Here is a 17,821-nt window from a genome sequence, read left to right as displayed (position 1 = left end):
AGTGCTGCTGGGATTGCTTCAAAAGCAGAGGCAGGCAGAGGCCATTGCTGTATGTCTGCAAGGTAGAGAAGGCTGTCTCAGGAATGGCAAGTTTGATTCTTGAGGTGTGGTGGTAAAAGTTTATCTTTCTAGATTAGTATACTTCCATAAATATGGATGGAGTGCTTACTTTGGTCTAGGACCTAAGCTAGGTGATAGACATAGGTGAAAAAGGCAATATGTCTGCAAAGATCTCACAGTTTAGTAGATAGGTGTAGAGAGGATCCTTGTAAACACTGCAGAGGGTATGGCCTCTGAGCAAGGTTTCAGTAAAGAGTAGTTTCTCTAAACACCAGAACTCATAGGCAGAGGCAGAAACTTTTAAGAGTCCCAGGGGCACAGCAGATAGGAGAGAGACTTGACAAATGGGATTACATCAAAATAAAAAGTTTCCACACAACAAAGAACATAGTTACTGAACTAGAAAGACAGCCAACTGGGAGTAGTAGATCTTTACCAGCAATAAAGGCCTAATATCCAACATATACAAGGAGCTCAAGAAGTCAACCCCATTCAAAGCTAATACAAACATCACTGAATGGGCAGAGGAGCTAAGGAGAGTCTTCTCAGAAGAGGTAAGAATGGCAAAGAAATGTATTAGGAAAAGCTCATCATCCCTGGTCACAAAGGAATGCAAATCAAAACAACTCTGATATTCCGTCTCACCCCAGTTAGATTGGGCAACATCATGAATTCAAACATAAGTGCTGGCAGGGATGTGGGGAAAAGGAACCCTATTGCACTATTGGTGGGAATGTAAACTAGTAAAAATCATTCTAGACAGCAATCTGGAGGTGTCTCAAAAAACTAAATGTAGATCTTCCCTACAACCCAGCCGTCCCACTCCGGGGCATCTACCCAGTATGCCATAAAGACACTTGCAAATCTATGTTCATTGCTGCACTATTCACAATAGCCAAGCTGTGGAAACCGCCCAGATGCCCTGCAATAGATGATCCAAAAAATATGGTACCTATATACAATGGAATTTTACCCAGCCATTAGAAAGAATAATATCATACCACTTGCAGGGAAATGGGTGGACCTAGAACAAATCATCTTAGGCCAAGCTCAGAGAGACAAATGGCATACATTTTCTCTCATATGCAGAAGCTAGATCTAAAGATACACAGGGACATAATAAATTATACAGATCTCTAGGCATTCACACAGAGTGAGACCAAAGGAGGTTACTCTTAGGAGAGGAACACAAAGATTCAATGCCTATGTGCATCTGATCATATGAAATAATCTTTACAAACTCCAGGAAAAAGAAACAAGAAGTTTTTTTCTTTGTTGCTGTCTTTTGTTTTCTTATCTTTTTGTCTTGTTTGTTCTTTTATCTGCCTTTGGGAAGGGAAGAGGGGCACAGAAATGGAGAGACAAAGGATGAACACTCACTAGATACTATGTTGAAAATGACCTATACTTCCTGTGGGGAGGGATGGAAGGACAAACTGGGAGAGAGTGAGGGAAGGGGTGACATTGTCCAAAAAGAAATGTACTCTTTGCTTGTCCATAGAACTGTAACCCCTTTATAATAACAATTCAAACATTATGTTTAAAAAAAAAAGAGTTGTTCTCTAGTATGGAGGGAGAGGGGCTCAGCAATCAAGAGGCATGGTGAGGGTAGTCCAGGAATTTTGGTCTGGGTAGAACACAAAAGAGAAGGTCAGGGAGAAGAGGATGAGGCCAACACAGGGCCCAGATCCAGAAGAGTCTCCTGTGCTTACATGAGGGATTGGAATTCCACCTGTAGGCAAGGAGGAGCAGAGTGGAAAACAGAAGACACCTGTCTTTAGGCCAGTGCCAGGCCCTATCCATTCTGGACCAGATCTCACCATCTGGTTTTCTTGGCAGTCAAAAATGTGGCACTGTTAATTCACTTCCATTCCCAAGAGGTCAACTTTTCTCATTCAGGTGTGTAAGCAGAAGATAAATCAGAGAACAGTAAGAAGCCATCCCAGCCCATCAGAGGTCCACAGATGGTGGGGGCCAGGGAGGAAAGAGGGCAGATGTGGGGGCTCTGCTGTGGTGGAGAGATTCTTTTCAGAGTCACAGTCTCAGCAGAATCAGGGCGACGAGTGGGATTTCCACATTTCCCAACTTCTACTCTTTTTTCTGTGCTAGTTCTTGTGCTTAAGTTAATTTGTTTTCATTTTTTAAATAATACAGGAAGATCATTTTTTCTTCCTTTTCCCGTTTATGTTCACCAAGAAACAAATCCTAAGTATTTACTAAAACTGCACTGCTGAGAACAACTTGAGAACCTTTGCTCTGACCAAGATTTCAAATACAGTTCTCCATCACATGCTTCTGTCTTTCCTGAGTCATGCAGAGACAAGGGCTTGTCACAACTTTATTGTAAATAGTAGATTTCACTTCCTGCAGAACTGACTGCCTCCAGGCTGACAGTGCAGTCCCCAGGTGACCTCACTGGGCTTGAATGGCCCTGTGTCAGGACATACCAGATATGCCTCTTTGGTGCAGAGCCTGGGTGGTGATGGGTGCAGACCTAGTCTAAATAGCTGTTACCCCAGATGTGAGTCTCTGCACCTGCACCAGGGTCTGCTTTATACATGAAGCTGTATTTTGGTTATTCATTATTTTATTTATCTGTTATTTTAGTGTCTTGGGAAAGGAGAAGAAAGGGAAGAAATGGAGCCTTTGCACAGAAAGCTATTTGAGAACCTGCCTCCACCCTGTGTGTTCTGGGGCTCCCTTAAAGCATTCCATGTTGGTCAGGCAGCATGCTGCTGCCATAGTCTCCCTTTGGTGTCCCCAGCTCTGGAAAATAGGTTCACAGTGACTGCAGAACTATGTGTGCCTGAACTAGGGAGGTGGCAGAGGGGAAGCACTGCCCCCTCACACAAGGGCAGATGTCCCACATCAGCAGGAGACCATGGCCTTGGGCACACTGCAGGGGCAACTGGCTTCGCAGTGGCTTGCAGAGTTCAGACTGAGGGCAGAGGAGTGGGGAGGAGCCCATGAGCAGGTGGTGCTGGGAATGTGGCCAAGATCAAGGCTTTTCAGTCATCCGTCTGTGGCAGGGTTCAGGGGCTTTGACTGTTAGACCTGAGAGAGGAACCCAGCAGCAGCAACCCATGCACAGGAGGTCCCCTGAGACCTGTGTAGGGGTGGGGGGGGAAGGGGGAGAGAAAAGGGGGAGGGGAGAGGAGATGCAATGACTTCTCTGCCACTTAAAAATATTGCTCAGATATATAATATAAACTGACCACCGGGCTACTTTTAAGTTTACAGCCACTGGCATTCCATTCACAGTGTTACACAACCATCACCATTGTCTGTCCCCGAAATACCCAAATAGAAAGTGTACCGTTTCAGTTCTCCATTTCTCTTCCCCAGCCAGCCGCTGGGGAATAGATATTAATTAGCTATTCTAGGAAGTTCATATGTGTGCAGTCAGGTGACATTTGTCTCCTCTGCCAATCTGCTCCTCTGTACTTCCACCCAGAGGAGTCAGTGAGACTTTCTTCCTTGTTCATCAGTAAAGCTGTCCTCCCTGTGGGCCTTTCTCAACTCTTTTCAAGTGGCCCTGCCTTTTTGTATTTGAACATTTAGTTAGAAGCTTTTTTTTTCCTGTTCAGCTGATTTCTGTTTGTGTGAGACATAATATAAGAGTCTTAGCCGGCGCTGGTGGCTCACTCACGCCTCTAATCCTGCCTACTCAGGAGGCTGAGATCTAAAGATCACGGTTCAAAGCCAACCCTGGGCAGGAAAGTCCATGAGACTCTTATCACCAATAAACCACTCAGAAAACCAGAAGTGGTTCTGTTGCTCAAGTGGTGGAGTGCTAGCCTTGAGCTGAAGAGCTGAGGAACGCATCCAAGCTCAGAGTTCAAGCCTCACTACACACACACACACACACACAGACACACACACACACACACATACACACACACACCAAGAGTCTTCTCCCACACCCCTGCCCCTCTCCTCCTGAATCAGGGACAGCTATGCCATCTCAGAGCAGAAGTCCAGGGTTGCATTTGTTCTGTCTGGTGTTCCTGGGACCCTCTCCATGCTCTGAGAAGCAAGGGGACCTAGTACTGTGAGGGGAGGCTTTGACTGAATTCCTCACCCCTGTAAGCAGCTTCGTCACCTATAAAATGGGGATTATAATAGTCACTACATGCCATTCTTGTATAGAGTGAGTTCACATATGTAAACACTTAGAATAGAGCTTGTACTATTCTACTTTCTATTATTTACTATCTGCATGTTTGCTGTAATCATTGCTGTTTTTGTAACCTACATGACCAAGTTGCAGTGAAGACAAAATGGGATAATTCATATAAATTATTTAGGAAATAGCTGGTGTATAATAAGCATTTCTGATGTTTACCCGTATCATTGCTGTCAGTATTATGTACATATGTGTGTGATTGCATCAGAAGCAATGTAGCGCTAAGGCTGGATTGGGAGGCCATCCCTAATTTCATGATACCAATGATCCCGTATAGGGGACTGAACTTTTCCTTCACACGGGTTGGGGCAGATAAAATCCAACTTGCCTACCTTTCCTGTTTTCTCAAAACAACAGAAACAGGTGTCTCAGATAATAGGTACCAGAAGAGCTCTCTTCTTGGAGGTCTGGAGAGGTTAAAACAAATTTCACAAAATCCTGCATTTGGAAGCATTGGCTGAATCCATAGCACAGTCTTGGCATGTTCACCTCCTTTTTTTCCCCCCTTTGAAGTCTGAAAATAAATCATGCGATAGATTCTTTCTAACCTCCAGTAAAAGATCCTCACATTCCTCCAGAGTTCAGAGCACTAAGTGGCCTTTTCTGTTGATGTGGGTACCTACAGTTTCAATCAAGATTCTCATTTTTTAAAACCCACAGAAGAAAAACTATCCTCTGTGAAAACCAAGCTTGTTTCTGTGCTCTGATTTCAGTCACCAGTTACAAGTCACCTCTGTGTGGCAGGTAAATAGCTGTGTGAAATCTTAGTAGGGTGGTGTAGGAGAGATGGCTTCTCATAAATGTGTACTTCTGTCTGAAGGAATGTGGACTCTAATGGGAAGCTCAACTCCAGCTTCCCACAGGTAGAGGAAATGTGTCTACATGTACATGGGTGTTCTGGTGTGTGTGCATGTGTATCCCTGTGTCTGTTTATGTGTACATGTATCTGTGTATATGCACACATGTGTGTACGTGCATATGTGTGCATTGGTGGATGCAGTGAGACAGAATGTAGTTTCAGAGATCAAAGGCCATTTCTCCCTGCTCCAGGCCCTCTGTCCCTGCCAGCACTCATATTCCCTTCCGGGCCCCAAGTATCCATCCACTTCCTGCATGGCCCAGGACAAAGTCAAAGGTGTCCTCTAGGTGTCCTCTAGAATGTATCTTCTAGTAATAATGTGATTTTTAAAAGCACCTAGTTCATTTCTGTTGACTGCTAACTTGCCCTGAGAATCAAACTCAGAAAGTATCAGGGTCCCCGTCAGAGTAGGCTGTCCCCTCTTGCAGACAGGCAGGACACAGTAGACCTGGGGCTTGTAGGCACTTCCATAGGCTCTCTTCTCTGTCTGGCTTTTCCCAAGAGTTATCCAGCATCGTTACTCATGCTCAGGAGTGCTAGTGACCAGGGCATGTGTAAGTATGCTCATCAGCATGATCTTAACAGCCCTTTCCCCACTGAGTGCTCCCAAGTGGGAGCACTCAGAACCACATGTTTGATTGGTCTTAGTTCTTCGGTCTAAGAGATGGGCCTTACCTTCTTCCTCCTGACTGTATGGAGCACAGTGCCTCACCAGTGGGAAGGAGGGAAGAAAAGAGCTCCATCATCCAGGGTCTTGCCACCATTCTTCATTCCTTCTCTGACAGTCTTCCTAAGTGCATGCTCTCTACTCCGCTAGGGAGCAAAGTGAAGGAAAGGAAGAGAGGCTGTATAGTGGGTACCCTTGGCTGTCACCACATCTCCTTGGCTCATAGCCCTCACGGCCCTTTGGAGATGTGATATTAATAATGGAGCTGGGGGGCAGGCATATCATCATTAACTTAGAGTCCACTTCCTCCCCTCACTCTGCAAAAGTGGGGCTTGAGCAAGCAACCTCAGCCTAGCCCAGGAGCTCATCACTAGTGCAGATCCCATCTTCATTGTAGTCCATCCCAGACACATGTCACCAGCACAGTGAAGTTGGAGAAATACTGCTCTTCAAGAGTGGCTCATAGTAAGAGAAACCAAGAAAGCAGCAGAGGCCAGAGGAGTTACTGAACACACCTTAGGGGTCAGTAGACTGGAGTGAGGCTATGAGGAGCACTGGGGGAGAAGCAGGAGTCTCCATTTAGAAAGTCCACAACAGGATAGCTCCCAGTCTGCAGAAGGACAAACAATGCAGGCTTGGTTCTCCCCCAGTGGAGGAGCAGATGGTAAGACTGGGAAGGAAGTTGGCTGGGAAGGGTGAAGAGGTCCTTCCAGGGCCTCAAGCCCTGGCATCCAGAGACCAGGGCTGCCTGGAGGATGGTACTCTTCTGCAGAAACTCCTGACTGTGAGGCTAACGGGCTTGGCTTGGTAGTAATTTCTCAAGATCCCATCAGTGTCCAGCTGTGTATGAGATTGGGGCTGAGTTGGTCATATTCCTATTAGCATTTGGTATGGACAAAAGAGTCAAGAAGGTCTGGTGTGGCTGCCTTGGTCTGTATGTGTGGCAGGCACTTGTTAATCCATGGCAAGGGGCTAGACCTCTCTGAGAAGTTAGAAGGCTCTGTCAGGAAAAGAGAGCCCAGAGACTGATGCAGAACATGGATGTACCTAGAGACAGGACCTTCTATTGTGACATGGGGCCTCTATGAAGCCTTTCCTGGCTATCAGGCACATTGGCTTCTTTTCTTCTTTGCCTCCTACCCAAGGTGTGTTTACATCTGGTTTTCTACATGACTTTCCTCGGGGCCAAGATCTCAGAGGAGGAAAGGCCAGTGTTGAGAGCCCTGCCCTTCTCATTCATGTCCTGTCCTGAAGGAGGGAACTCTGTAGGTTCTGTAGGATGGGAAGAAAGACTTGGTCCTAGAGGAGGAAGTGGGTCAGACTTTTGCCATGTGGGGATGGATGTGCATGGAGCATGGGCTGCCCGCAGATGCTCTCCAATCAAGGAAAGCATACAGGGTGCACCTTCCTCAGTCAGCAGTCCCTGGCCTGGCCCACTGCAGGGAAAAAGGCAGAGGACTCTGGCCCCAAGGAGGAAGCTCACCCTTGCACAGGCCAAATGTTCCAGAAAGGCTCACAGGCTAATATCATGGAGAACTGGTGCTGCTTGCAGGGAATTCTCTTTCTCAGGTAGTGGATTGAGCCAGCATCTAACTTTAATGCCACCTTTGATCTGGGTGTTTGAAATTCCATTTCACTTACATCTCTGTTGGCTGTGCTTGGTGAGCCCAGACTACAGTCCATCTAGATAGAGCTAAGAAGTGCTGGCCTGTGTTCAGAAGCCTTTTTTCTCTGGTACGTGCTCTGCAACTCTAGGTGGACCCAGCACACATGACTACAGTGCAGGTGAAGAGAGGCCAGGAGGAGCCTCCCATGCTTTTTTTACCTTCGTGGGGAGTACGGCAGACACATCACAGATCCAGGAGAATCATCTGGAAGACCTGAAGGGTAGACTCAAGCAGAATGGAACCTATGAGAAGCCAAAGAAAACATTTCCAATTTAGAAGGGAAAAAATATCTCCCTGGCATGTTAGCTCACAGAGAAGAGAGGCAGAAGAAGAGCTCTGGGCCCTGTGAGCCTGAGTAAGGATGAGGCTGGCCAATGTCAGGAACAAGGCAGTTTTTCCTTGAGCCGTCTGGAAAGAAGGTGGTATGTAAATGGACTTTAAAGGCCAGCATGTGGTCTTCCCTGCCTGGATCTATGTTTGGAGAATGGGCAGAAGGACAGGCGCATGGTCCTATCACTGAGGTATCATCAGTGATGAGTGACACGATGTTAAGAACCACAGCACATTTGTGCTAGAGACCAGGAAGACCCTTCCTTGTACAAGTGGGTGAATGCGACCCAGATTTGGGTGTCTGAACGAACCTGTCCTCTGAGAAGATGGCCAGGAAACTGTTGGGCAACCCAAGTAGGGCCCCTGTAGAGGAGGACTAAGCATCTTAGCTGAGGCCAAGTCTTGATGTTGGCATAGCAGGTGCCCCGTGGCGGAGGGCAGCTGGGGCAAGGTCTTTTATTCCGTAGGGCCTCCAATGTCTTGTCTTCTCACCTGGACTGCCACTCCCACAGGGTTCCATGTTTTTATGCTGAAATGACTGAAGAAGGGAGTTCCTGCAGGCAGATAATTCTTCATGCGTTGCTTCTTTCTCATTTCCACTCAGACACTGGCACCAAGGGTAAGGAAGGACGGGTATCAGTGACCACCTGATGAGATCACAGGGAGGGAAGGAGGCAGGCAGGAAACTAAGACATCTCACCTGTATATTCTGAAACCTTACTGCAGACACTAAAGGACAAGACTAAGGACTCAGAGGAAGCACATCGGTACAGTGATCACCCCTGTGCTGCCCCTGGACTCACCAGCACAGGCAGAGGTGCTCAGCATTGGAGACCACCCACATCCCAATGCTGGACAGGTGGGGGGCTTTGTCAACAAATGTTAGTGGGTTTGGAGGGTTGCGGGGGAAGGCAGTAGCCAAACAAACAAAACCTTACGTTATATTCACCCATAGGTGGATATCTAAATAAAGGAGAATTTGATCTCTAGGGTTTGGTGGTTGTGGTGTTCTGTTTACCCCCACAAGCTTTGTGCTAGAAGTCTTGGTCCTGGCAGAGAGCTGGAAGCCTTCAAAACTAAAGATCCTGGGCTGCGTAATCCATGGAACAGCTTCAGGAACTAAGGCACCACACGGGACAGGGGCTTGGCCAAGGTTACTCTTGAGAGCCCGCAGCTGCTCAGATGACAGGAAGAAGTATGTGAGTTTGGCATCTACACTGCTTCTCACCAAACTTGATGCCATCAGTGGCTGCCATGATCTCATCCAGCATGTTGTGCATTTTACCTGCATTAGCTCATGAAATCCTTTCAACAACCTTGCTTATAGTCAAGAGGCAGACGCATGGAGAACTGGGCCCCTGCTCACTACTCAAACCCATCCTTTCCCTGAATTTAAGCCAAGGGAAGGGATGTTCGTTGCGGCAGAGACAAAGCCAGAATCCCCTTCAGAATCAGCTTACTGCTCCCAACAGCCCTACAGTACTGGAAGTCACAAGGAGAAATATGGTGGGTCGTTTCCAGGCTGGACAGTAGACAGTGGGTGTGGGCTAAGGTGGCAGGAAGGGGTAAAAAGAGGGATGTGTGGAATTTAATCTTGTGTCTCCAGTTAAACTCAATCCTTCCACATCAGTGCCCAGAGGCTGTTCCACACCAGGAGCTAGAGGGTACAGGGATTCATCTGATCACAGCATAGCCTGGCCATGGCAAAATGTGTGACATCACAAGAGAGCTGCATATATCTGTGGCACAGGTCTTGATCAAGATAAAAAAAGGTGATGGGCACACTGACACAAACACTGAGGCTCTCCTGTTTCTCAGGAGGAGAGCAAGACACTTGGGGAACAGCAATGGGCCAGACCCAGGCCCTATCAGCAGGAGCTGTCATGGGGCTGATGCCCATTGTACAATGCAAGTGGGTTCGCCTGGACTCTCATTAAAATGCAGGCTCCTGTTTGGAAGCTGTATTTCTGAAAAGGTACCAGGGAATGTTGATGCCAGTTAAGTAGTGAGACCTGGGGGCAGGGGATGAGAAAGAAGTGTATAGTTACAATTGTCCCAGGTCTCAGGTATGGCCTGGTTCACAGCTGTCTTTGACTTTGAAGGCTTATTGGGATGGTGTATAGCTTCTGGTTGTTTTCTTCAAGATGGTAAGATGGCACAGCCTGTTTGAGAGTCAGTTTGCCTTTTGTCACACGATGCTTACTAGTTAATCCTGTTCTTCCTGGAGCTCAAGGTGATTGTAAAGTGTCTGCAGCAGGGAATGGCTCCGATTCTAAGAACACAGATGCAAAAGGCAGGAGGGGACCCTGGATGTCCAGTTTTTAGTTAGTTCACAGGCCCACACAAGCCTCTCTGAAGTTGCATTTCACACCTACCCCACCCCCGTACAATGTGTCATGCTTTCTGAACTCTGTCACCACTTTTCCCAAAGGTCACTGTCACCTCCTACATACTACTGAGTTCTGACCCTCCATAGCTCTCCACACTGTTCAGTTCTCAGCCTGTGATGGATGAGGTGCTGGGGGGTTGTTTCTACTGCAGAAGGGGCTGGAGGATCCAGGAGACTCTGCCCATTTAGGAAATGATGACATGTGGACTGAAGAGTCTGGGGGGACCCAACAAGCAGGTTCCAGGGGACAAGGGCAGGTGCTGATACCACAGAGAGATCTGACTCAGTTCCTGGTTACTGGATCCAAGCACCTCTGGGAGTGTGTGGCTCACCTGGGCATGGGCTTCAAATGACCTGTGGTCAAGGTGAGGAGAAGAAAGATGCCCATGGAAGATGATGCAGGAAGAAAGATAATTTGATGCTGGGCAGGAGAGCACACTCAAAGCCGGACTGTAGGTGCAGGGGTATGCTCAGTGGGGAGGCAGCCGTGGAGGATGGAGGGATGGGGAAGAAGGCTGGTTTGAAAAACACCATAGGATTGGTGTCTACTTAGAAGAGGTACTGTGATACACAGTGCTTCCTGGAGTGTCATTCTGTCCCCATCAGAGTTTGAGGAGAGGCAGAGTAGGCAGTTGGCATGCACACATGTCAACCTGCTATTCTGTAACATCTTGAGACTGCCAGAAAGTAGAACCACCAATGAGGCTAAAATAAACCTTCTTTAAAATTTAAGATACACAGTTGATATCAATAGGACTAGGTTCATTCAGGTGGAGGCCCAGACCTTCAAAAGGCCTATTGGATGAGGAAGGAGAATAAGGAAGGCTGAAGGCTCCTAGACTGGGTCTGAAAGTCCAGCTAAAAGGCTTGTGTGGCCCTATGACTCCTCCAGGATCCCCATAGCAGCAAAGAGCTGATGGCAGTCAGTGCCAGCACACAGGTTGTCTGTGTAGGAGACAGTGGCTGGGGTCCTCCGAGACCTTACATTTTCCCTGCTCCTCTTCTTCTAGTCAGTAAATGTCAGAACTCTCCAGAGCTGTGTCCTCTCTCCTTTGACCTGTGCATCAGCCATATGCAGAGCTTTTCCATGCTCACTGACCCCTACTCAGGATTGCATACCCTTTTCCTTAGCATTGCTATTATTGGCCCCAAACTCTCTGTGGGGTCCCAGCTTCCCCTCATCCCTCTGCAGGGCCTTTCCATGCAGCCCTCCCAGAGTCTAGCCTAGCTCCAGCTGACTGTGCTTTACAGCTTTTTGTGGGTTCAATGATGGTGGGTTCTCCAGTCCCTACCCATTGGACAACAGGTGTAGGGTGGAGACACTCAGGCAAAGGGATTCAGGGAACAACCAATTAGGAGATGAGCCTGCCCCTAGTGCATGGGATGAGACCTGCAGCTTTGGTGAAGGCCAGCCTTGTGTACCTCCTGAGAGACGGGATGGAGCTGGGCTATGCCATGCTGTGTGGAAGCCGCAGGCTGACCAATGCCCTTCCAGAAGGCTCTGAGAAGAGATGGACTGTGGGTATTTAGAGGGTCACCTCATGGCAGGTGAGAGGCCTTACCCATGAGGCTGTCCTTTAGGAGGTACCATGCCAGTTTCTGGGGACTAGCGGAGATTGTTAGGTCATAGCCTAACCCGACAAAGTAGGTCACCTATATCATGCTCACCTCCTAGAGCAGGAAGCTGTGTTGAAACAGAAACTCCAGGCAGCTGTCTGGGTGCACCAGGACTGGTCACTGAAGTGCCACACCTGGGGAGAGCTGGTCAGGCAGGGAGGGACATTTGCACTATGAGCCTTCCTGTCATAACAGCCAGAGCCTCCTGGGTACAGCCTGTGTACCCAGACTGCTCCTAGCCCCTCCCTGCATCCCTGTGGAACAGTGACCCTCCATCCCCAGGTTGCTGCCAGAGATCCAAACCCTGGGGTTTGGTTCCCCCATACCTGTCCCTCGAATCCAGACTCCAGGGCAGATGCCCCCTCTCCAGCTTATGATTGCCACTGTGAGCAAAACCATACAAGGTCTTATCTCCCTGTTAGACTCCAGTGAAGTGAAGGATGCTCTACTTCTTCTCCTCTCTTTTGGCCCAGTAAGTGCTTTGTTGGGTGATCAGCCCTCTGGTTCTTCTTTCAGCCCAGGGGTCCTCTTATGTCCTGTGTGTCTCAGAATGATGAGATGTTTCTGCTTAAGCTTCAGACATCTCCCCACTGGCTGGCCCAGGCTGCTTCCTGCACTCACATACCTGAATCCTTTTGTGTTCTCTTCTTCTGTCACCTATTTCTGCCTCCTTTTACTACTCTCCTGGACAAAGCCCCACGGACCATTGTGACACATTCTCTGCCTATTGGGAGCAGCAAGGGCAGGAAGTACCCCACTAGTACCCTGAGGGCCTGTGTACAGGGAAAGTGGGGTGATGATGAACTGCAGTGCTTTCCTCCATCCTCACGGCTGCTGTTAGGAGAGGCATTGTATCCCCCGCCCCCAAACTATATGCTAAAACCCTGGTCCTGAGTACTGCAAATGTAGCCTTTCTTGGGAACAGGGTCATCATAGATTTAATTAGTTGAGGTAGGATTATAATAAAGCAGAGCGACTCAGAATCCATTTGTGTCAAGTGAGTTCACAAAAAGGGGAATGAGGGCTCAGAGACCTGCACACAGGGAGGGTGGCCAAGAAAGGTAAGACCTTTGGGGTGTTGGGGTGATGCCTCTACCAGGAGCCAAAGATGCCACCAGAAGCTAGAGCAGTGACAAAGAGCAGATTCTTCCCCACAGCCCACATTGGGGGCTATGGCGCTTCCTACTTGTGCTTCCGATCCCCACCCCACCCCCAACCACGAGGGTTTGCGTTTCTGGTGGTGAAGCTCTCCAGTTGTGCTGCTTTGTGTTAGGGAGTAGGGGAGGGCGTGGAGAAAAGAAGGCTCACCTAATAGCTGCACTGCAGTGCCCAGCATACCGTCACAATTCTCTCTTCCCCAGTGTCATTCTCTGTAGCCAAAGCCATGTGGCTCCTCCCAGAGAACCACCTGCCCAGGAGGCCAGAGAACTGGCCATTCCCCAACCTGTGCTTTCTCTTTCCCAGACTCATGAGGGACAGAAGGAGCACTTTGAACAGGGCACCCTACAGGTCATTTTGTGCTTGGAGAATCATCAGTTCCTTGTCAGGCTGTTTCTGCTTCAGAGGATATACTGGGAGACGTGCATTTCCAATTTCCTGCTCTCACATCACAATACGCTGCTCTCCAGCCCTGGTTCTTTCTGTTATGAGATGCCTCTGACTAAGTGGTGGTGCTGGGCATTATGTTCCCAGAGCCACCTGGGTTACAGTGTCCACCTGAGGATGTTCTGTCCTTCGTGTCTCTCTCTGTCTGTCTCTCTGTCTCTCTCTGTCTCTGTCTCTCTCTCACCCAGCAAGATCAGTGCCAGGCCACTCTTCGGTCACTCTGTCACAGAAGGGGAAGATTCTGGGGGAGTCTTCCAGTCCTGGCTGGAGGTTGGCAATGGTGCCAAGACTGAGAATGGTTTGTCTGCTTCCCAAACACCCTTTTATGAGTGTCTTCTCTGTGCTCTTGAGTGTTCCAGTGAAACCGCAGCCCAACGTCCTGCATTCCGGCTCCACCATCATCAGAGACCATGCAAGTCGCCTGCACTCACCGTCCATCTTACCTTGCTGGTCACTGCCTCCTTCCTGAGTCCTCCAGCCCAGCTCCCAGTATGGTCCTGAGGAGGTGCCTTGACAGCCTGTTCTCCTGCTGGCTGGTTCCTCTGGGCCCTGGATGAGGAAGAGGGGAAGCAATGGGCTGGAGAGATGGGGGTGACTTAACTCTCCCATCTGGGTCGCTGATTCCTCGCTCCCTCCTCTATCCTTAACCTTGAAGATAGAAATCAGCTACTTGGTGGATCTGCACCTGCTCTCCCAATCAGAGGGTCTCCCTCTACTAAATGTGGTGACACCAGTCTGGTAGAATCATAGCTGGTTTGCAACTTGAAATTAGTCACTCAGAAGGAGGGGAAAATAATTGTTACCACCTGCATCCCAACCCTGGCGATTGATCGCACTGGGCGGGACAGACCACAGCATCTCGGTTTGATCTAGAAGTTTATTTATTTATTTATTTATGTTTGCAAAGGTTGTGATCAGCAAACAGGCGCCAGAGCCCCGCCCTATTCACACAGCCAGATCTGGGCTGCACTCAGTGAGCTCTTCTGTGTTCTGTAAGTGTCCCCGGGGTGCGCATTCCCTTACAGCATCAAACGCTCAGCTTCCTTTGTGATATGTGAGACCACAGGGAAGATTTGTTTATTCCCTCACTCGGAGCATGTGCTGGGACTGGAGGACAGAGCTGCCACAGGGCTCCTGAGCCCAGGCTCTGGTTTGGTTCCCACTGCGCCTTGTACTTTACCATATAGATCCTGTCATCTGACTGGTTGGGAAAGGCTCTCTAGGAGAGGCCAGAGGGTGACATTTCCAGCCTGGGAAGCAGGTCTGTGTAGTGACCATGTGTGTTCTACCCTAAGGCAGCAGGGCACCCTGCCCCCTGCCTCCTGCACTGCTGCTGGGCCTTAGCCTGTGATTATAGGTGTAGAAATACTCTGACCTCTTGCAGATACAAGACCTTAAGGCTAACTGAGGTGGTGGAGAACACAGGGACTAGCTTTCTGACCATGTCACCCTCCTCCTCCAAAGGGAAGCATTTGAATGGAGGATCTCTGGCCTTCACATCCTTTAACCTCCATTGAATTTCTTTTTAATTTGGGCTGTACTGGGGTTTGAACTCAGGGCCTCACATTTGCTTGGCTTGCTGGCTCAGCTGGCATTCTACCTCTTAAGCCATGCTCCACCCGGCTTTTTGCTGATTATTTGGAAGACAGAGTCTTTCATACTTTTCTGCTGTATCTGGATTAAAACCTCAGTCCTCCAGATCTCAGCCTCCTGAAGACCTAGGACTACAGGTGTGAACCACTGGTGCCCAGGAAATTGGATTTCTACTTCTGATAAAGAGGAAGTGAAGTTGAGGTCACATCCCCTCCTAAATAGCAAAAGCTCTCTTGGTCTCCACAGCTGCTTTCAGTCTCACTCCTAGGTATGTGCCCAGAGCTGGCTCAAGTCCCAGCCCTTCCCAGTACCGCAGAAATGCTAGGCTTGGTTTCTCAGTAAATGTGGTTTGTTCTGAGGCAGAAAGTGGATTAAATTGAGCTTCCTGTGTCTTCCCCAGCCACATTTCAGATTGTTTTCCCTCCCTTTCCCCCTCTTCTTCAAGATCACAGACAAACTAGGGCAGAAAGTTCTACTTACAGTATTGCTATCTGAAGAATGTGAACCTTGGAGTCAGATGCCTGAGTCTAGTCCCTGCCGTGTAGCTGTGTGGCTGTGTGACTTTGGACAAATTACATAACCTCCCTATGCATCATTTTCTTTAGCTGCTGTGTCATCCCATACAGTACTCCTCTCTTGGGTCATTGTGAGGAGTAAAAACACACCAGTCCAGGGTCTGGCCTATCCTAAGTCTCTAGGAATCTTGGCTATGATGAGGCTGCTGACATTGTTGTCATCATAGCCTCATCTGGAAATAGGAGAGGCTGGGAAAGAGTATGGGGCTTTGAGTCCGGGGACCCAGGTTCATCCTGCTTGGGGGTGTGGGTGATGTATTCAGAACCTGGGAATGCATTTGTTTTTGCTGCTGTGAGGCAGAGGTAAAGACGGTTCTAAGGTGGGGCTGGCAATGGCCTTCACCCCATCCTTGACTAATGCTGATCTCTCTTCCTTTTCAGACACACGTTCTGGCAGTTCCGCCATGAGAACCCCAACACCAGAGTTGGGGACCCTCCACCTGAGGGGCTGCCTGGCTTCAACAGTGGGGTGATGCTGCTGAACCTGGAAGCCATGCGCCAGTCCCCTCTCTACAGCCGTCTGCTGGAGCCCTCCAGGGTGCAGCAGCTGGCTGAGAAGTACCACTTCCGTGGCCACCTTGGTGACCAGGACTTCTTCACCATGATCGGCATGGAGCACCCGGAGCTCTTCCACGTGCTGGACTGCACCTGGAATCGCCAACTCTGCACCTGGTGGCGGGACCATGGCTACAGCAACGTCTTTGAGACCTACTTCCGCTGTGAGGGCCACGTGAAGATCTACCACGGGAACTGCAACACCCCAATCCTGGAGGACTAGCCAGTTACACCTGCCTTCGTAGGGCCTGTGGACCTGGGGGAGAGAGGGGTCTCCAGAGACACCCCGGGGTCAGAGACCGCAAGGATCCAAGGGACTTTGGAATTCAAGCACGGCACATCCCCCACCTGGCTGGTCTCTGTCCTGGGGCCTATGCATGGCTGCTGCTCAGGAACTTTCCCTCCAGAGCTCCAGGCTTCTTGAAGGACAAATACATGTACATCTTCTGGAGGGCGTGGAAACAGCAGTTGAAGAGCAGGCGGGAAAGAAAATGGTGCCCTTACCCTTAAAGAATAAAATCCTTTAAAAACTAGCTCTTCTTCCCTCAAATTGATAGGCTTCTGTTTTGTGAGGAAGAGCAAACAGTATGGTTCCAGCTCTCTGTGAGCTCTTACTGAGTGAGCCAGGGTTGTAACAAATAGCTTGAAGTGTAAGTGTCCAGGTGCAGAACTTCCTTCCGCGGCATCAACCCTGATGGAGCACATCTTTTCCCAGGAGGCTGTGCACCACCTCTTGCAGTGATCACATTGCTTGGTGCAGGCTTCACGATTACCCCCTCTTTGGGGAGAGGCTCCAGAGTCAGCTGGGGCTCACACAACACCCTCTTGTTGTAACATTCTCAGTTTTATCTCCCAATTACATCACAGAAACTCATTTTCTCTTATCCATGCAGACCAACTCCAAGTAACCTGGCTATGCTAAGAAATCAAATCCACCAGCCAAGGACAGAGATTGGCCACTTCAAGAACATGCAGTTCATCCTCTGACCCGGGGAGACTCATTACTCAAGGAGACCAGCAGTCTACAAGTACAACCATGTGGGCTTGGAAAGGGTGAGCCCTGTGGGCTTATAATCATTCCAGTCTCTTCATTAAAAAATTAATAACTAAAAATCATCCTCCTACTTTCCTATGGTGCATGCCAGAGCCCGCCCCTTAGTGGAAGTGAGTGTCAGGTTCTGTGACACTGCAGAGATTGAGCTTCCCCTAGTCCATGAGAGGAATGTTTTGGCATTTTCCTCTTACTTTGTCTTAATTGCATTTCCTTTTTCCATTTCGTAAAGACAGCTAATAAACAATCTTTGCAAATACAATGATTCATGGTGTTTGCTGTCTGATCACAGTTTTCAGAGGTTGTGAATGAGGAGACTATAATCAGTGAGGTGTGTTTGCTGCAAGACTCCCTGTGTCTGGTGTCTGAAGATGGCCGGAGGGTACAGCGAGGAGGTGATGGTCTACTCTGCTTGAACTGGAGAATTCATTGCATTCTAGATATTGGACCATATGCTCCTGGGAGCAAAAGCAACCCCATCCCTTCTTGTATTCTTTAGTTCAGATTCCCCAGCCATAGCAGGCCCTGATGAAGTGCACCAAACCACACCTCACACCAGGTCTCTGTCGGGGAGGGAGGAGAACAAGTCTGTTCTCTTAGTTACTTGGTTTTCTACTCGTAGCTACCAGTTATTGAATGCCTGTTGTGTATCAGGCTTATGTACACT

The 17,821-nt window shown here is 48.8% G+C and overlaps 1 protein-coding gene across 1 annotated transcript in view; it reads left to right on the top strand.

Moving 5' to 3' along the window:
• Positions 1 to 17,416, top strand: part of Xxylt1 (xyloside xylosyltransferase 1) — a 141,933-nt gene extending 124,517 nt beyond the window's left edge. Inside the window, exon 4 of the mRNA XM_013019369.1 lies at positions 15,930 to 17,416. Coding sequence (XP_012874823.1) covers positions 15,930 to 16,326 — 397 coding nt within the window. The 3' untranslated portion in view covers positions 16,327 to 17,416. The remainder of the gene's footprint in view (positions 1 to 15,929) is intronic.
• Positions 17,417 to 17,821: the final 405 nt, after the last annotated feature.

This window comes from Dipodomys ordii, unplaced genomic scaffold (genome assembly GCF_000151885.1).
Source record: "Dipodomys ordii isolate 6190 unplaced genomic scaffold, Dord_2.0 Scaffold45, whole genome shotgun sequence".
Lineage (NCBI taxonomy): Eukaryota > Metazoa > Chordata > Mammalia > Rodentia > Heteromyidae > Dipodomys > Dipodomys ordii.
Note: the sequence above shows the minus strand (reverse complement) of the source record. Positions and strands in the feature narration are given on the sequence as shown.